General features: G+C 33.8%; 4 protein-coding genes across 4 annotated transcripts; 1 reads left to right on the top strand and 3 right to left on the bottom strand.

The window, feature by feature from the left end:
• Positions 1-1,126: 1,126 nt before the first annotated feature.
• Positions 1,127-5,788, bottom strand: LOC102585783 (probable NAD(P)H dehydrogenase (quinone) FQR1-like 1). The gene is made up of 4 exons (XM_006362859.2): positions 5,683-5,788; positions 3,167-3,260; positions 1,710-1,972; positions 1,127-1,616 (listed from the first exon to the last, which is right to left on the bottom strand). Exons 1-4 carry the CDS (start codon positions 5,703-5,705, stop codon positions 1,385-1,387), a joined length of 612 nt encoding a protein of 203 aa, XP_006362921.1. The 5' UTR covers positions 5,706-5,788; the 3' UTR covers positions 1,127-1,384.
• A 2,183-nt stretch (positions 5,789-7,971) lies between these two features.
• On the bottom strand, positions 7,972-8,546 carry LOC102586119 (calcium-binding protein PBP1-like). Its single transcript, XM_006362860.2, has one exon. The coding sequence runs from the start codon at positions 8,388-8,390 to the stop codon at positions 8,037-8,039; it is 354 nt and encodes a 117-aa protein (XP_006362922.1). The 5' UTR covers positions 8,391-8,546; the 3' UTR covers positions 7,972-8,036.
• Positions 8,547-11,363: 2,817 nt separating this feature from the next.
• LOC102586681 (calcium-binding protein PBP1-like) lies at positions 11,364-13,476 on the bottom strand. The gene has a single exon (XM_015303237.1). The coding sequence runs from the start codon at positions 13,347-13,349 to the stop codon at positions 12,981-12,983; it is 369 nt and encodes a 122-aa protein (XP_015158723.1). The 5' UTR covers positions 13,350-13,476; the 3' UTR covers positions 11,364-12,980.
• A 3,151-nt stretch (positions 13,477-16,627) lies between these two features.
• Positions 16,628-21,382, top strand: LOC102602120 (G-type lectin S-receptor-like serine/threonine-protein kinase At4g27290). Its single transcript, XM_015303233.1, has 8 exons — positions 16,628-17,163; positions 17,829-18,586; positions 18,696-18,842; positions 18,954-19,111; positions 19,559-19,769; positions 19,881-20,118; positions 20,198-20,348; positions 20,790-21,382. The coding sequence occupies exons 1-8, from the start codon at positions 16,652-16,654 to the stop codon at positions 21,096-21,098; spliced, it is 2,484 nt and encodes an 827-aa protein (XP_015158719.1). The 5' UTR covers positions 16,628-16,651; the 3' UTR covers positions 21,099-21,382.

Below are 21,382 nucleotides of genomic sequence, written 5' to 3' on the forward strand. Positions count from 1 at the left end.
TGTGCCCCTAAAACTTATCTCAGCAGATATTTATGCCCTTCAATTCTTTATATGCTTAAAAAGACGTTTAAATTGTATATAATTAAACAAGTAGACACATGTTCAACATGACATAATATGCATCCTTCATAACATAATACAAATCAGTTTGAGTGTTTCTCACGGGAATTATCATGTAAGATGTGTCTTTTTATTCAACTTTATATAAGTTATATACACATTCAAAGTTGAAGGACATAGAAGTTAGTTTAAATTAAATTAAAAGCTACATTTATGTATTATACCAATTTAATCAAGTGTCCTCTTTCTGGGTTGATAATTAAAGTGTAACCCTTTGATAAAAAAAAAATAGTAAACAAGTTTTGTCCATTGAACAACATAGAGAAGTTTAACTAAAATGACACAGATGAGCCAAATTTTTAACGGATGGCATAGATGAACTTTTCCTCAAAGTTCGATGACATATTTGAGTATTTTCCTTTTTAAAAAATAATTTAATTAATAACGTGGCCGAATCATACCACGTGTAAAAAATGATTTTGCAAAACGAAACTGTTTTCGATTAACAAATAATGACATGGATAAGCCTTTTCTCAAACGAAAATGACATAAATGAGTTAAGCCAAACTTTTAACGGATAGCATAAGTTAAGCCAAACTTTTAACGGATGACATAGATGAGCTTTTTTTCTCAAAGTTCGATGACATATTTAAGTCTTTTCCCTTTAATAAAATAGGTAGAATGAAAACAATACCAAGTCTTATCAATCCAACAAAACCTGTGAACAATTGAATAAACACAAATAAGTTTTTTCCAGTTCTTCCAAGACTTGTAAGGTGTAACCAGTTTAGCAAAATGGTGAAATTATTATTGTCCAACCAACATAACTTGTGGACAAGGTAACACTTTTTGAGTTTTCACTTACAAAACTTCAATTCTGTTTTCATAATCAAACATAACTCCATCTTCTGAAGTTCAAATACTACTTCTCGTCAGTCATATCCAAAACACCACGAGAGACGAGACTTTACATTCAATCAATCAATCACTATAAACAATTACCTTTTCGAGTTTTCACTCACAAAACTTCAATTTTGTTTCCATATCCAAACATAACTCCATCTTCTGAACTTCAAATACAACTTCTCTTCATTCATATCCAAAATGCCACGAGAAACGAGACTTTACATTCAATATATCACTCACTATAAACAATATTCAAGTTGTGTTGTATTTGCAACCATTAAAGATATATATTTGGTACTTTTGACACACAATTACAGAGTAACCAGATACATACAGATTCCACACCCAATTAAAAAAAGTAGACTTTGACAATCACAGAGATAAATTATGTATTAGAAGAACGTCTTTGCAGGAGAAATTAGGGTGCACCCTTGAGTTTCTTGGCGATGGCAGCGATGTATTTACCTTGGTGATGTGCCTGCTGCAATTCAAGCTCAGATGGCTGTCTGGAGCCATCACCAGCGAATGTTCCAGCTCCATATGGACTTCCTCCTTTCACGTTCTCCATTTCAAACATGCCAGCACCAAATGTGTATCCGATGGGTACAAATATCATTCCATGATGAACAAGCTGAGTTATAGCAGTCAACCTATCATATACCTCGGGTTAAAAACAATACCAAGGAAGAGAATTACAGTTTATCATGTTTAGTCATATGGATTTATGTGAAATAAGATCATACGGTGTTGTTTCTTGTCCACCACCTTGGGATCCAGTGCTATAGAATAGGCCTGCAGGCTTGCCAGCTAGTTGTTGTGTTCTCCATAGACCTCCAGTTGCATCAAGGAATGCTTTAAACTGAGCGGACATCATTCCAAACCTTGTAGGGAATCCAAAAACGAAACCATCAGCTTCAGCAAGTTCTTGAGGTGTTATAATAGGCACATCACTCTTTGGAGGTGCACTCATTTTCGCTAGCACCTCTTCTGATAACGTTTCAGGTACCTGTACCACAAAATGGTATGTTTCATTAACAGAAGAATATAATTAAGAAATGTGCAAAGCTAGGGACTCCAACATGTAAGAATAGGGCGTAGAAAATGATCCAGTTGCTATTATTCACATGAAAGAGGGCGATCTCCAAAATTCAATAACAAGCAGTTTCTAAGCTTGACGACTGACTTCGTATTAGCACATAAACTTGGTAAAAGATTTGCATAGGCCAATTTATTCCGTCGCCTTAATACTGGCACTGGACTTTTCTAAGCTTTGCCTAATTTCTATGTTTGTTTACTCCTTATTCAGTTCCTTACTGACAGAGACGAGAAAAAGGGAGAAAACAACCAAAAATAAATATGAACCAGAGTCTGAAGAAACAATTTTGAAAATTAGCACAGACCAAGTTGTTCCTTCATCAGCTTACACCAATTTGGTTTACTCAAATACGATCCTTACATTCAGCCCATCACTTAGTTTTGTGAAAGTTGAGAAAACTTTTCCTTTCCAGAGATCAGATTTACATGGTTCGGCAAAACAGCCTGTCCACAACCACTCAAGAAGAACGAGTCCGATAGCTTTATGGAGTTCCATTACAATAACTTTCACACAATAAAGCTTATTCCCTTATAGGTATATATAAAAGAAAATAAGCTACAACTCTGAGCCATGCTAAGTTAAGCTACGGCAATATTGCTCCTTCCAATAGCAAAACACGTATACTAAAGAACAAGGATGATTTAAAGCTAGTCAAATTTAACTGATTCTTATACTTCCCCTTTAGTTTTTAAATCAAGAGAAAAGGGCCAAACATACCCCTAAACTAATCAACATGGCTCAGTTTTACCCTCCGTTATGTTTTTGGCTCAAAAATGCCCCTACAGTTGCGTTTTTGGCTCAAAAATTCCCTCCAACTAGCAAAATGGATAAAAAATACCCTTCTTACTAACTGTAGGAAAAATGGGCCAACTTACCTAAGTGACAAAAATGGTTCTTCTTAACATGGAACCACCTTGGTAAGAAAACCTCTATAGAGTTGTTAGGCGGTAATCAAAACAAAGTGATAACTAAAACTACAACTTGTTGTAGTTCCTGGCTCATTATTTGTAGATGACAGAGACTTGCAGATACTCTCTCGAGATTAGATTTATGTATATTTTCCATTCCAAACTGAAAGATATGAAAAGACAAAGCAACACCTACTTGCCACAATTTAGCTTCAACTCCTTCAACAGATGCTGCCCCTTTCTTTATCTCTTCGGCTAGTTTCTCCACATGCCCATACATTGAATAATATCTGTTGAAGAAATAAAATGTCAGCTATCACTATTCAATGGATGAGAAATAAAAAGTTTGTAGTAACTCATATTACTGTAAATTTTAAGAAGATAGCAATTTGTCCCTCCTCCAATCAGATTAAACTGTGTTTTGTCCTCCGGACATTTGTTATGTTGCCAAATTGAATTGCATCAAAGCTCTCATTCGAACTTCATATATTAGTTCCTGATCCCTTCACTCCAAATGCTATTCATCTCTATTTTCTTAGTCAACCCTCCCTGCAACTCTAGCTAAGACTACAACCTTAGGTTTTAAACTCGGTAAATATTGACATTATTGCTGTACCACTTGGCTGAAAAACATTTACTATAGCCAGAACCTCTTTGATACAAGGCATATCTCGGGGAGTGCATGAATAAACCTCCGAAGAACTCTGACTCCATTGGCATTAGAATGGGATACATAGTCGGAAGATAATCTTGAATGTGGACACAATAGTGCAGACTGTCATCAAACCAATGACCAACAAATAGAAAATCACTAAATCCCCATGAAAACATAAGAGTGTTTCTTTCCCAAACATGTGAATTGTAGGATAGACGTTTCATTAAGTTTATGCAATCATTTTAAACACTCAGGTAAGGTGAATGAAACCAAATCCATAAACGAACAAAAATGTTAAAAGGAATTAGATTCAAGATGGTTTTAAATCTCAGATTAACACATATTACCCATATAGTGGTAGCTATCTGACAAATCTAACTTCACATGACTTCGTTTAAAAATTTAACAACTTCTGATCTCTTCTTTTGTTTTCTAGTTTTTTGTGGATTCACTACTTGGATGAGTCCTATAATATATAAATACTACACTGAACTAGTTGAATATACAGCAATCTCTTTCTGGCAGTCCATTTATTTTCTTTGGTACCTAGAGGTCAAGGTGACCGAGAGCAAGGAACCAAGAGTTGATGGGGGTAGCGCATCCCCACACTGATTAAACAATTTGACGTACCAGGAAGCTATGTTTCTCGGACTCTACAAAAACAGCCGCACCTATGTCAGATCCTCCAGAAATGCACTCTTTTAGGAGGATCCAACACGCACCCAATGACATTTATGCAGAGTCCGAGCAACATAGCCAGGAACTACTCCAGAGAAAATAACAGCCAGACTTTCTAAATTGATCTTTAGATCACTAATGTCAAACAAATATGACTACTACTACACCAGCTATTACATTGTGACAATGAGGGAGCTTATCATATATAATGTTTTATTTCAACTCCGTATATCCATTGGCGGGTGGTCCAGAAAGATTATACAGGTTCGGCCTAACCTGTGCCTTTTAAAAACCCAATATGTATACATGGGAAACAGCTAAATTTATATTTCAAAACCCCCACTCTTAACTCAGAGCCCCAATGTTTAAATCAACGTCTAAATCCGGGATCCTTGACAACCTACAACGTCTAAATCCCGGATCCTCCAAAACCCATAATGTCTAAATCCTCAATCCTCCAGAAGACCTGAACCCACACTCTGAACTCAGAACCCACCACAACGTCTATATCCGGGATCCTTCACAACCTACAACGTCTAAATCCCGGATCCTCCAAAACCCATAATGTCTAAATCCTCAATCCTCCAGAAGACCTGAACCCACACTCTGAACTCAGAACCCACCACAACGTCTATATCCGGGATCCTTCACAACCTACAACGTCTAAATCCCGGATCCTCCAGAACCCACACTCTGAACTCAGAACCCACGACGTCTAAATCCTCGATCCTCCAAAACCCACAACGTCTAAATCCTCAATGCTACAGAACCCACACTCTGAACTCAGAACCCACCACAACGTCTAAAACCGGGATCTTTCACAACCCACAACGTCTAAATCCGGGATCTTTCACAACCCACACCATCTAAATCCCGGATCCTCCAGAACCCACAACTTCAAAATCCCGGATCCGCCACTTCACACATAATTTCAAGCTGAGGCACAGGGTGCAACCACATCAGCTACTCAAACACTACATCCACCCTTAATATCAAACTAAATCAATTCAATGCACAATTTTATCAATTACTACATCTGCCCTTAATATCAAACTATAAGGAAATAATAATTTATTAATTTTTCAATGCACAAATTTATCATCTCACTGTATCTAACAAATAATTTACCCAAATTTTAGCAGCAGCTAAGCTAAAATCTGATCCTTCAATTAATATACTAAAACTCTAAATTAAATAACGATGATTTGCATGTAATTAACATCATTAACGCCAAATCGGTAATTAAATTGAATTCAACAAAAAACGAATCAACTAATAACACTAAAGTTCATCCGATTTAAACACAAAATCAACATGGAAAACAAAATTATTATCAATTTTTTTCAATCAACAGCTGAAAATTTAGCAAATTTACTTACACTATGTAAATTTTGGTAGCCATTTTCGATCTGGAAGGAAGATTTGAGAGCAGAGCTGTAGAACCACAACTGTCTTTTCAGTTTATATATTTATATTTATAGTTGCTAAAAGACTGTCAATTAAATCCGTTCCGCACATTGCAGGATCCATTTTTATTGCAGTCTCACGGAAGGTCAGATTAAAAATTTGGGGTTCTAAATTTTAGGACGGAATAAAAGAATAGTTCGAGTCTATCCCTCTAAATTACGTTGGCATTTTGCAGGATTCGTTTCTAAGGGCATCGTTTTTTAACAAAAAAAATTTTGTTCTTATTGTTGGAACTTGAGATCTTACTCATCTCATCACACTATTTAATTAGTTTATTCGTTTTCTACTATTTTAATAATAACTTTACCGTGTACTCTATTTTTATGATATTGTAAGTTTATATTTTAGATTGGTGATGCGTGATATTATGTAAGAAAGATGAAATAATTTATTTGTATTTATCAAAACAATATTATGCAATTAAAAAACATGATATGTTATGGGACGATATATAACAACCAACCAAACAAGTTATTAGGTGATCACACATGGAAATAGGAGAGGAAAGTGAAAACTTTATAAAAGATAATAGAAGTTCATGCGATACGTGAACTTTTGAGCTTAAAGATTGCATGGACGGAGTGATTTATAAGAACAATCTTGAAAGTGAGTAGTTTTGAACTTTTAATCCTATTTGCACGTGAACAAAACTTCAAATCTAATAAATTTTGTCACATAGACAACACTTTTGACCTTGAAGGTTTGCACGGTTGCACATAGAGCAAATAAGATCAAAAGTTCAAGATCATTCATTTTTTAAAATCATTGAATATAATTTCCTCCATAAACCCGGTCGACTTTTGGCCAAAGCGAACAACAGGTGCTTTCTGTTTTACTTTGTTTATCGTATTTTTCTTTCTTAAATTACGTTTGAAGATAAAATTATACGAACAAAATTGAATAGAAGGAAATACTTATACTTATTTACCACTTTAATTAGTTAATTTAATTTAGATCTTAATCTAAAGTAAATGTGGACAAATTGGAATATGGAAATTCAAGAAAAGGAATGATGAGTGAATAAGTTTGACTAGCTCAACCAAGTCTAAAAATGATCAAAGAGGAAAAACAAGGCAATAATTGACTTTTTCCCTATACTTTAGGTATGGGTATATGACATGCCCCACGATTTATTGCCTTGCACTTTCAACATTACCAAACTTCTCAATTATTCACTCATTAAAGCGTTTTTTTTTCTTCTTAATTGGACTTTTTTAACTTGTAAAATACTTTTAATATTATTAAATAAAAATATTTTTTTGTTTTATTTTATGTGATGGTATATCTCATTTATGTTTTCAATGAGTAGCTTGATGAGTCCAAATCACGACAGCTTGAGAAGAAAGGAAAATGTATTAAGAAAAAAAAATGGGAAAATGCATAACTACCCCCAGCCTATGTCCAAAATCCCTGAGACACATCTAACTTTTACTAAGATCCTATTACCCCGAACTTATTTTATATATAATTTTATACCCCTTTTCGGCCTACGTGGCATTATCTTGTGGGCTCAGTGCGTGTTGACAATTTTTTCAAGAATAGTGCCACATAGGCCGAAAAGGGATAGAAAATTAATTAAAAAATAAGTTCGGGAGTAATAGGACCTTAGTAAAGGTTAAGTGTGTCTCAGGAATTTTGAACATAGGCTTGGGGTTACTTATGCATTTTCCCAAAAAAAAATCAAAAATCTCAATCCATTTTGAGGACCAAATACATCTAATCTATAGTATAGGTGTCAAAGAAGAATTCCAAATAAAAGAACGAAATATCCAATATGATAAACAAAATAAAATCATGTCAAAGTCATAATTGTATGACTTCAATATGATGTCTTTCGAACGTGAATTCACATTGAACATTGCACCATATGATCAATGATCTGTTAATTTTACAATTTTGTTAAACTTGTGATTTAAAACAAGTTACAAACGATTCTCTAACTATAAATTTATCTTATTTAGAGTAAGTTGAAAAATTAGAAGTTAAATTATTACTCAAACATAGCTAAAACATGCTAGAAAGGTAAGAATATCACATACTACAACAACATGTCCCGTGAAATTCCACGAGTTTTCTGGGATCTTGAGAACAGAGATAGAGTGTACCCAAACTTTATCCCTAACGACCCTTCGTCTCAAGTATAGCGAATCAAAGTAGTTATGAAAAAAGTAAAAACGACATTGCATTCAGAAAAGCAACAGTAACACCAACAATAGTATCATCTGTATATATTTTCAATGTGTAAGTATAACAAAATATGAAAAAGTTACAATGAAAAGTTGAATTCTTGATGAAGAGCTTCATCTAACAAAAACTGAGATTGCTCCATCAACTCAGGACTTAATCTGAACATCAAAACACAAAATTCCATCTGATTCAAAGCTCCATCACCATCAAAATCCCCTTCTTTAACCATACCTTTAAGATCATCATCACTCAAATCTTGTAACCCTAACAAAGCTGAATTCTTCTTAAGACTCTCAAATGTGATAACCCCTTTATCCCTATCCATTAATAACTGAAACCCTTTACACAGCTCACCAATTAAACCATCCCCACCAAGTTTTTCAGCCATAAGAGGCAAAAAATCATTAAAATTGGATTTTCTTGAAGTAGCCATTGAAGAAATAAAAGTTGGAATTGGTCAGAAAATTGATTGATGAAGAAAAGGGGTTGTGGAGAATTGTATATAAAGGAGAAATTTGGACGGTAGAAAGGGGTTTCGAAGAAAACGCCATGGAAAATACAGCAAAGATAGAGTCTTTTCACGCGAAATTGCCTTTGCTTTGGCTTAGCCTGACAGTTGAGGAAGAAATTGCCTCCCAATTTCTAATGTTGGTCTTGTCACACACTAGGGGTATATTTGTCCTTTTGAAATTATCTTTATAACGACGTCATTTATTCGGATACATTTTAAGGAAAAATTACCTAAATACACATTTTATTTTATCATATTCTCGAAAATTTTCTATCATTCAAAAAATTACAAAATCCCTACTATCTCCTATTCTCGGATACATCACTTTACGCGATGTATATTATCTGGATGTACGCGATGTATTCAAAATTGATACGCAATGTATCGAGATGTATCTGAAATCGAGACGCAATGTATCAGAACGTTTTGAAATATATCTGTATTCCACCAAATTTAAGAGATTTTTATTTTGAAAAAATATAGGGATAAGATTTATTATCTCTTTAACACTATGAGATTTGTGTAAAATTCATTTTTTAGTTATTCTTATAGAGAATATATAATATAACATAACCTAAAATATCGATTACTCAAAAAGAATATAAATACTGAAACTGAAATGGTGTTATAAAGAATATAGCAGCTAGCATTGCTTGTTTCGATATTTTTTACTGTTATTATATAAATAACATAAAATGAAAAATTGATTTCATAGAAAACTTGGTTTACAATGAAATATTGTTGTAAATGATATAATGACGTTGTTTGTTTGGACATTTTTTTATTGTCATGGCAAATATTATTAAAAAAACTTAATTATTTTTTTCCTTAATATTAACTGGTAAGCACCAAGTATTGTTCTAAAAAAAATATTACTTATATAATTGGACGGAAAAAATTATATTTAAACTTGACTAAATAGAAATTACCTAAATATAATGTGAAGCTATTATTATTCGAAAAGTCAAGAGATTTGTATGTCTCCAATGTACATGTTTACATTGAAGTTATAAGAATAAAAGTTGCAATGAAGAGTCAATCTTTCGAAAGGCCAAATATTTTTATATTTTAGTCTTTTTGTGTTTCATATCGGACCACCAATTATTTATTAAATATATTTTAATTGTTAGTTATTCCTTTTTACTACTAAATAAAGGTGATAATTCAATTACATTTTAATTATTAATTATTCCTTTTTACTACTGAATAAAGGTGATATTTCAGGTAAGAAAAGGGAATAAGTGATTGTTTATATGTGTTTTGATTATAGTTGATAATAATTGAGATAGGAAACTCGTACACTTACGTCTAGGTATGAAGCTAAAAAAATCGAGATATTTTAGGTGTATTTTACACCATTAACCTTGTTGAAGAGTATTGACAAAAGTTATAATGAAAAGTCAGCATCTTTGAAACTCTTTGTGAAAGAGTTTTTCAGTTGGAGTGTAGTATTCGTATTGGGGTTTTTATTAATTTCAGTTTGTGTCGCATAAATTAAATTAAAGAAAAAAACATTGTGTAGCGTGGACGGATCCTATCTATCCCGCCACAATCTGCAGCGTTGAAGGCACAAAATTCCATCTGATTGAGAAATGATTTTATAATCCATTACAAATGTTATTGTAATTATACTTCTTTTCCTAGGAGATTATTACTAAAAAATACACCAAATAAATGTAAATAAAACAATATTAGAAATGACCTATTGTTCAAAATCGAATAGGGAGTTTGATTTTTAAAGCAACGTTCGATGAGGAAAATAACTTTCACCCAAAGGTAAGAGGTGGTCATTCCACTTTCTTGAATCTATAACAGCAATTGAAAATTTAGATAAATGGAAGATTGTATTTAGAATTCGAATACACTTGGGATCGACTATATGAATCTTTACTGCTTCATTTAAGCTCAACTCATGTCATCATCGTTATCAAATAAAGTAAAAATGAAACCAAAACAAGTTTTAATAACGTTAGAAGTTCTCTAACGAGTCCCAAACGAGGAAAATGTAATTTCATTTGCAGTGCAAGAGTCAGTATCAGACCTGATAGAAGTAACTTCAGTTGGGTTCATATCTCTCAGAAAACCAGGTTGTCTTGGCTGTGGTAGTGTACTCTCTCCATTCAACATCAGAACCACGGGCCGACATATTTGGTCTGTCTTCTGGAATCTGCTGGACACATAACAGACTTACATGTATGCACCGCGATATTTCCAACATAGAGCTTGTGTCCTCTAACGAGGAATCAACTAACGCGAGGGGTGTCCCTTCCGTCCACATTCTCCAAGCCTGAAAAGGGGAATAAAGAAAGAAAGGCACATTACATAACCAAACATTCAAACTTGGCTTCAGATGACAATTTAGCACTCCAATTTTGACTATGCACATCTAGACAGTTCAACTCGTCTCCACTGTGTCAGTTGAACACTCCAACTTCGTCTTTACTGTAACCTTGTTCTTTACTTCCACGGATAGTGACTAGTGAGATATTAACTCATTGACTCTAAACTCATTCCAATTATACCTATATTCCACACGCTGAGAAATAAATGTCATTGACTTGCAATGCTTGTGATTTCTCATAAGAAGAAGCATCAAAACTCAAAAGAAAGAGAAAGATTTTGCGTACAACAACTACGCCTCAATCCCAAACAAGTGGTCAGCTATATGAATCCCCAGTTCTTCATTAAAGCTCATTTTCATATCCTCATCGTGTGCATTAACGAAAAAATCTAATAAAAGTTTCAGCTTAGAATTTATCAAACAGTGAGTTTCAGACATTGAATGGTTAAATCATAAGGAAAAAAAAGTGAAAAGACCCTTGGTAGAGACAATAGAGAGAACTGATGAAATAAGCTGTTTCTCCATAGATACAACTTTCCATATATCCCTATCCATCAATAACGGAAACCCTTTACACAGCTCGTCTATCAAACCAACCCCACGTAATTTCTCATACAAAATAGGTAACAAATACTCATCCGTAGAGACAGTTAAGATAACTGATTAAACCTATTGTTTCTCCATTAGTACAACTTTCTGTATATGTTTTTGCAATGTATTACATGTTTACATAGACAAAAGTATAAAACGACAAAAGTTACAACGAAAAGTTGAATTCTTGGTAATGAGATTCTTTCTAACAAAAACTGAGACTCTCAAATGTGATGACCCCTTCATCCCTATCCATCAACAACTGAAACCCTTTACACAGCTCGTCAATCGAACCATCCCCACTTAGTTTTTCTCATCCATATTAGGCAACAAATAGTTGAACATGATTACAATAATTCAGTGTATAACTATAAGAATTTTATCATAAAATGTGCGGTTCTGCTCTTATCTCGATGAGATAATAGCCACAAGATTTTGCTGTCACTTAGAGTAGAACTGTATCAGATTGAAGTGTAAAATTGATAGCTATCATTTTATCAAACCAGCAGTGTTATTCTTGACCGGCATGTCTATTAGTTCATCAATGCAACGACTATGAAATGCCATTGACTTGGTCTTTACTGTAAGCTTGTTCTTTACTTCTGCGGATAGTGACTAGTGAGATACTGACTCATTGACCTCTCAACTCATTCCATTTACATATACCAATATTCCACACGCTGAGAAATAAATGTCATTGACTTGCACTACTAGTGATTTTTCATAAGAAGCATCAAAACTAGAAAGAAAGAGAAAGATTTTGCATACAACTACATCTCAATCCCAAACAAGTGGTCAGCTATATGAATCCCCAGTTCTTCATTAAAGGTCATTTTCATATCCTCATCATGTGCATTACCAGAAAATTCTAAGAGAAGTTCCAGCTTAGAATTTATGGAAAATTGAGCTTCGGATATTGAATGGTTAAATTATAAGGAAACAAGTAACAAGACTCATTGGCAGAGACAGTAGAGAGAACTGATGAAATAAGTTGTTTCTCCATAGACACAACTTTTTGTATCCCTATCCATCAATAACTGAAACCCTTTACACAGCTCGCCTATCAAACCAACCCCACGTAATTTCTCAGACAAAATAGGTAACAAATACTCATCAGTAGAGACAGTTGAGAGAACTGATTAAACCTATTGTTTCTTCATTAGTACAACTTTCAGTAAACGTTTTTGCAATGTATTACATGTTCACATAGAGAAAAGTATAAAACGACGAAAGTTAAAACGAAAAGTTGAATTCTTGATGATGAGATTCTTTCTAACAAAAAACTGAGACTCTCAAATGTGATGACCCCTTTATCCCTATCCATCAACAACTGAAGCCCTTTACACAGCTCGTCAATCGAACCATCCCCACTTAGTTTTTCTCATCCATATTAGGCAACAAATAGTTTAACATGATTACAATAATTAGGAAAACTGAAAAAGTACTCTGAAGAGAACTGATTAAACAAGCTGTTTCTCCATTAATTCAACTTTCTGTATATGTTTTTGCAATGTATACATTAAAGTTAAGTATAAAAGACAAAAGTAACAATATAAAGTAACAATCTTTATATTTAAATGTTAGAATGAAAAGTCAGAATCAACAAACTCTTGATGCAGAGCTTCTTCTAACAAAAACTGAGATTGCTCCATCAACTCAGGACTCAATCTGAACATCAACACACAAAACTCCATCTGATTAAGAGCTCCATCACCATCAAAATCCCCTTCTTTAACCATACCCTTAAGATCATCATCACTCAAATCTTGCAACCCTAACAAAGCTGAATTCTTCTTTAAACTCTCAAATGTGATGACCCCTTTATCCCTATCCATTAATAGCTGAAACCCTTTACATAGCTCACCTATTAAACCATCCCCACCAAGTTTTTCAGCCATAAGAGGCAAACAATCATTGAAATTGGATTTTCTTGAAGTAGAATTAGCCATTGAAGAAAGTGAAAATTGGAGAAATGAATGAAGAATTGATTGTGTTTGAGGAAAAGGGTGTTGGAGAATATATATATAGGAGAGATTTGGATGGTGAAGAGGGGCTTCTAGGAAGGGGAAAAGCCATAGGAATACAACTAAGAAACAGTGAGCTTAACGCGAAGTTGCTTTTTTGATATGAAGAAATTGCCACCCAATTTCGATATTTTGTTCCTTTCCTAACTATTAGGGGTATTTTCGTCCTTTTGAATTTTTATTTTTTTTGAAAAAATTTAATTTATTTTTATTTTTATATAATCATTCGATATACGAAATTCACTTGATCAGTTATTCAGAAAAGAGGGGCTAATTAGCACTTTCGAGGTCATAGAAATAGTTATTGGATCATATTCGTCTATAATAGATGTTAATTAGTCCGTTAATTTAAAGAAAAATTACCTAAATAAACAACTTATTTGATCATATTCTCTAAAATGTCCTACCATTTTATAAAATTACAAAAATGCATATCCTCAGATACATCACTTTATGCGTTGTATCGGGACGTACGTGATGTATCAGAACGTTGTATCGATCGGATACATCACTTTACGCGATGTATCTTGACGTTGAGTGATGAATCCGAAACTGAGATGCGATGTATAGGGATATTGAATGATAAAACCAGGACACGAAGTGTTGGGACGTTTTGAGATGTATCTGAATTCCACCAAATTTAAGGGATTAATGTAATTTGAAAAAAAAGTAGGAATATAATGTAATTAGCTCTTAACATTTAGCATATTCTCATCCTAAGCCCTAACCACAAAATACGCTATGCGAGAATATTTAAATTGTGGAAAAAGGAAATCCATCCACTTCATGAAGTTTTACGATAATTGATAATACGAGTCGTGATGTGTTTATATCCACGTTTATTAAGAATATTTTCTTTCAGTGAAGGATCAATAACACATCTTAAGTATCTCGAATTTGTAAGTTTTCATATCTGAAATCAAGTATATGATTTTTTTTATCTAAACTATAACCACTTCAACATTGGATTTAATTAGGATTTTTGAATTAGATTATTTTATAATATTGGAAAGCATTTACTTTATGTTGAATCAACTGTTTTCCACAAATATATATATATATATATATGAAAGAAATGTTACCATATCTAGAAAAATACTATAAAAAATTACCAGGCTTCTGGGCAAAATATTTCAGAGAAGAATATGAAAAAGAAAATAAAAAAGGAGACACTATATATAATAAAAAAATGAAAAGCATATATTAATTCCAAGTTTACTGACCAAATCAAAGTCCAGGTAATTTGGTGGATAATTTTCAACAAAAATCTTCTGGCACACTATTAATTATTTAATTTAATTCCCCGTAATCACGTTCGTCATCTTTTCTTCAATAGAAGAAGGAAATTACTGTATTTATTTATATTATATTGTCATTGGCGTGAAATGGTTAAAAAGATCTTGATATTAATTAATATTATATTTGTCATTTGAGTGAAATGGTTAAAAAGGTATTGATATTAATTAATATTCACGTTGCTATCATGAGTGGAATATGAATTAATTTATTTAGTAAAAAAATAATCCTTTGGTGCAATTAGTGCTAATTCAACGCATGAATAAATGTGATTTTGACAAAGCCTAACTTTAGTCATTGCGTTTATTTCGTTTAGATGTGGATTGATTTATAAAATTTTATAAACGTAAGCATGACTTAAAAACGGTTTCATAATCAATTATATACATATTTATCCTAAATAGTAATCATTTTCTAGTTCGTTCTTCAATCTTTTTATTCTTTAGAAATTGATTTGTGATTTAAAGTTTATAAATTTTTATAACAAATTAAAGTTAACATACAAGAATAATTGAGCTCGCAGATAAATATTTCTAAAAAACTATTGAACGTTTAAGTTTGCCGGAGAGAAATCATTGACCCGTATGACATATGTAGAGCTACCATTCTACTTACCAATTCGATGAATTTGGTATTTATGAATTTTATTAAATATATACAAATAATTTATGTTATACCTTATATATATATATATATATATATATTTCTTAAAATTAATAATCTTTTAACTTAAAATTTTTGCTTCTTGACGAATGGTCTTTTGTTGTGTGAATTGCCTAATTAGTCTTAATCATTTTTAATTATCAATTGGACCCACAAAAATATTGCAACTTTTGTCAGTCCTTCTAACCCCACCCCCAACCCTCCAAATCAAACAAAGATATTCGAATTTTGAAAATAAAATTATTTTTAATATATAAAAAACTTTATTCTAAAAGTGAAATTTCTCGACATAAATTTAAATTAATCAATTCGAAAAGCTAATAGTAGATACCAAATTTAAAAAGAAAGGTTGTCCCTTGTTAGGATCAGTATATGAACAATTGAAACATACTAACACTCAATATTTGCACCAAACTATATTATTTAAGTGACAAATTAGCTACCATTTAGTAATAAACATTATATTATCATGCAATTCTTGAGTCGAGAGAATTTTAAAAAAATATAGTGTTATTTTCACTCAAAATTTGCAGACAATGATGAGATTTTACTTAATTACGAAAGACAGAATGTACAAATATGTCATTTAACTTAGCTTCTGCTAGCACCTATGTCCTCCAACTTTGAGTGTGTATATGTAGACACTTAAACTTGTATAAAATTGAACAAATAAACACATTCATCGTACGTGACATCCTACATGACAATTTTGTCTCCTATGTAGCGTTCTACGTGTATTTCAATTTTATACAAGTTTAAACGTCTACTTGCGCACACTCAAAATTGGAGAGTATGAATGTTAGTTGAAGTCAAGTTAAATGACATATTTATGTATTATACCTTTTAACATATAGCAAAATATATTGTATCTATATGCATATACAATATCTATATAATAGAATACACTGTATTCACACATAATAATAGTGAAATAGATTGTATTCGTGCCCCATGTGTAGAAGCGGAAGCAGGATTAAGAGTTTGAGGGTTCTAAATCTAGCGTGAAAAACATGTCCACGATTCCTTCCTTACCACTGAACTCTCAATCAATTTTATCAGGTCTACGAAAAAGCTACTGAGCTCATCCGAACTCACGAACACCCACCTAGCTCCGTCCTTGACCATGTGTGAACAACTTTTAACTACTCTTGACCATAATACTTGTCAATTGGTCCCACAACAAGATCAAAAATAGTACTACCACTACAAATCACCTGTCTAATACAACAAAATTTTCATATTTTGAATCTTGATTTTCATCAAAAAAAATGAACAGAATTTTCTTGTTTCTCTTTACAATTTTATCCTTATTCCAAAAAATTAACTCTCAAAGTGACACATTAACAACTTCACAAATTCTCAAAGATGGTCAAACAATAATTTCATCAGATGGAACATTTGAATTGGGATTTTTTTCTGCAGGCAAAAATAGTTCATCAATAAATCGTTATATTGGTATTTGGTACAAAAAGATTTCAGCTTTTACACCAATTTGGGTTGCAAATAGACAAATTCCAGTAAAGGGTATTTCTGGAATCTTGAAAATTGTTGAACCAGGTTATCTTGTTTTGATTAATAATGTTACTAATGACACTATTTGGAGTACTAACTCTTCAAGAACAGTGAAAAATCCAGTTGCTAAGTTGTTGGATACAGGGAATTTTGTGATTAAAGATGCAAATGATGATGATTTGTTGTTGTGGCAGAGTTTTGATTATCCTAGTGATACTTTGTTAGCAAGTATGAAGCTTGGAAGAGATTTGGTGACTGGGTTGGAAAGGTAAGTTCTTGAATTATGTGATCGTCTCGCTTAAAAGATTAAGTTGTTAGAGGGTGTACGGTTTGTCAGTGTTTTTTCTTTTTTTGTCTTTGAGTTTGTAATGGCACAACTGTCAAGGTATTGTCTGCTTTAGCCCGACCCTCTAGGCCACCTTATGGTTGGGTGACTGGCTTGGAGAGGTAAGTTTTTGAATGTGAACTGTCTCGTCTAAAAGATGAAAGATTAAGTTGTTAGAGTGAGCACCGTTTTATTTACTTAATTATATTTTCAACATGTCTGAGTATGTGTAAGGTGTTTTTTTTTTAATGGGTGGTCTTTGAGGTTGTAATTGGTAAGATACAACTATCAAGGTATTGTTTGCTTTGGCCGGACCCTATGGGCCACCTTAAGGCTTTTGGGGGCTTATGGTTTGGTGACCGGCTTAGAAAGGTAAGTTTTTTGAATTGTGTGAGTCATCTCGTCTAAAAGATGAAAGATTAAGTTGTTAGAGCGAGCACTGCTTTATTTACTTAATTATATTTTCAACATGTCTGAGTATGTGTAAGGTGTTTTTTTGATAATGGGTGGTGTTTGAGGTTGTAATGGGTAAGATATAATTGTTAAAAATGTCAAGCTGTTAGAGAGAACACACTTTTATTTACTTAGTTTAATTATGTCTGCAACAGGTATCTTAGGTCATGGAAAAGCGACGATGATCCTGCTCCCGGGGATTATACATATCATTGTGATCCTACAGGTTATCCACAGGACCTTATGAGAAAAGGTCCTAATGTAGTTTATAGAGCCGGGCCATGGAATGGTCTTAGATGGAGTGGAGCACCAAACATGGTGAACAACTCGATCACCTCTTTCGGGCTAGTCATGAACAATCAAGAAATTTACTACAAATACGAACTAGTAAATAAATCCGTGCTTACTACTTTAGTGCTAACGCCTAATGGTGATGCGATGCGTATGATTTGGTTAGAAAAGAGAGAGGGTTGGGTTAATTACCATTCCGCGGATGCAGATCATTGTGACACTTACAAATTGTGTGGTGCATATGGCACTTGCACAATCTTTAGCGATCCTGTGTGTCGTTGTTTGGATAAATTCGTTCCAAAACATCCGGATGATTGGGACAGAGCTGACTGGTCAAGTGGTTGTGTCCGAAATCATCCATTGAATTGTTCAGAAGATGGATTTATAAAGTATTCTGGTGTTAAATTGCCAGATACTCGGGATTCTTGGTTTAATGAGACTATGACACTCGATGAATGCAAGTTAGTTTGCTTGAGAAATTGTTCATGTATGGGATATACTAGTCTGGACATCAGTAACGGAGGAAGCGGGTGCTTGCTATGGATTGGGGAGCTCGTTGACCTCAGACAGCTATCGGAATCAGGACAGGATATCTATATTAGGATGGCTGCTTCTGAGATAAGTAAGTTAGACGTTGATGCCATTGAATTGATTGATCGATGTTAGTGTTTAAAGCTATAGTAATGGGTACTAAGTAACTATCTAATCATTTCGGATGGGAACTTTTGCAGGTCCTATCGATGGATCAAATCGAAAGAAAAGTGTTATACTTGCAATTGCTTTGCCATTATCGATTACAATGGTTCTTCTAGTGGTTGGAGTCTGCCTGATTCTTCGTAGACAGAAAAAGAGGGCGGAAACAATGCTCGTAGAAAAAAGTAAGCTAAAACATAACAAATTCGAAGTAGATAATGTCATTTCTCGCTATGATTTGCTCTTCTTTTCAGCTTTGCTGTCTGAAATGTCGACTTGTATGAAAAACGTTGTAGGGAAATTGGACGACAACAATAACAAAGATAAAAACAATCAAATTCGCCGTGAAGCTTTGGAGCTACCACTCTTTGACTTGTCCACAATAATGGAGGCTACTGATAACTTTTCACTTGAGAACAAGATTGGAGCAGGCGGCTTTGGGAAAGTTTTCAAGGTAAGTATTTACTCAAAGAAGCAACTTTTATTTACGTAATAACACTCGTTATCTCAATTTTTGGGTCGAACTAATCCATTGACACAAATAGTTCATGGGACAAAATTGAATCGATTCAATTAAATCATGAATAGTCATTGGTTGGGCTAAGCAATGTCACTTGATCATTATCAAACGTGCTCTATATTGAGAATGCATAGACGATATTGAAAATTTGAAAATCCATGTCACTTATTTTATCATTATGAATATCAATATGTATGTCAGTGCCACAATAGAACGATTAAGAAGTCGTGAGCCTAATTCTGCTGATGTCGATTGGTGGACAAAATGTTATGAAAACATAGGTTGACAAGCGGTGAATGGAACACAAGTGATACTCTTTGATAAGATTAAAGTATTTCCATTTCTGTTTTGGAACTTCTAACGGTAAGTGCATGTTTTCAGGGAGTGCTAGAAGAAGGACAGGAAGTAGCTGTCAAGCGGCTCTCAGAAACGTCCAGACAAGGAAACGATGAGTTCAAGAATGAAGTCATCTGCATTGCAGAACTTCAGCATCGAAATCTTGTGAAGCTTCTTGGATGCTGCGTCGAAGAAGAAGAGAAGATATTGGTGTACGAATACATGCCCAACAAAAGCCTGGATTTATTTATCTTTGGTTAGTTTTGCACATGAAACGCAAACCGGTTCATTCAATGCATCAACTAGTTTTGATATCAGTGACCTCTTATTTAACTTATATACACTGACAGTGTAAATCTTCTGGCAGATCAAACAAGGAGCACATTACTTGATTGGCCTAAGCGTTTCAACATCATCAACGGGATTGCTCGAGGACTTATGTACCTTCATCAAGATTCTAGGCTAAGAATCATCCACAGAGACCTTAAAGCTAGTAATGTCTTACTTGATTTTGAAATGAACCCAAAGATATCAGATTTCGGGATGGCCAGAAGTTTTGGAGGGAACGAAACGGGAGACAATACAAATCGAGTGGTTGGAACATAGTAAGAATGTCAAAATTTTGGGTCATTACATGATATTTTGTTGTCTAGATTATGTAATCGTGTGAATGATTTTATGCAGTGGTTACATGTCCCCGGAGTATGCAGTCGATGGAATTTTCTCAGTAAAATCAGACGTCTTTAGCTTTGGCGTATTGATACTAGAAATTGTAAGCGGAAAGAAGAACAGAAGATTCATTCATCCGGACCACAATCTCAACCTCATTGGACATGTAAGTACCATACTCCAAGAATATGTAAATTTCATTCTCGACATTATTCGACTCGTAGCCAGAGGAGGAGCTAGTTGGGGGTTCATGGGTTCGGACGAACCCAATAGCTTTTCCGTAGACCCTGTATTTGTACTCTGTGAACCCCTAACAAAATTGATTGACAATTCTAAAGGAAATTTAGAACCCCCAAAATCTTAATCCTGGCTTCGCCTCTGCTCGTAGCCAAGAAAGTATGCATGAATCAATGATATTTTCTCGACTGAGGTTGAGCGGAAGCATTTGATCTTTGAATAACTCGGAGGAACTACTTTCTCTTCTTTTCACTAACTTTCACACACATATACAATAGAGTAAACGCGAATATTTGATTTATTTGTCATTAATGGAAAAAAGACTCGATTTGAATGTGAATTTGTTAGCTAAAGGATGTTAAATTTTCAGGCGTGGATGCTTCATAGAGAAGGAAGATCATCGGAAATAGTCGATCCTAACTTGGTTGAATCATGTCATACATCTGAATTGCAACGATCGATACACGTAGGATTGTTATGTGTTCAACAAAGTCCAGAGGACAGGCCAAACATGTCTTCTGTGGTTTTAATGTTGACAAATGAAGGCATTTTGCCACAACCAAAACCACCAGGTTTTTTCACAGAAAGGAACATAGATGATGCCACTGGATATTCATGGAGTGACCAAACACCTTGTTCTGTCAACGATGTAACCATCACTTTGTTGGATGCTCGATAGCAAGTACACAGAATTTTGTGCAAGCAGTATCGACCTATTGTCACAGTTTTACTTCCTTGTGAATTGCTCCTAACTTTTACTTTACACGATATAGACAGTAGCGTGCACAGGATTTTGCATAAGCAGTATTGGCCTAGTCACAATTCGACTTTTATTTCCTCACGAGTTAGTATTTACATTGTATTATACTAGTGTAAATGACCTCATACCCCACTTATGAGACTACGCTGGATAAATTGTTGTTATAGTGTATTATGATTTATGTATATGCATATTACTTTTAA

Source organism: Solanum tuberosum, unplaced genomic scaffold, assembly GCF_000226075.1.
Source record: "Solanum tuberosum cultivar DM 1-3 516 R44 unplaced genomic scaffold, SolTub_3.0 scf00421, whole genome shotgun sequence".
NCBI classification, from domain to species: domain Eukaryota; kingdom Viridiplantae; phylum Streptophyta; class Magnoliopsida; order Solanales; family Solanaceae; genus Solanum; species Solanum tuberosum.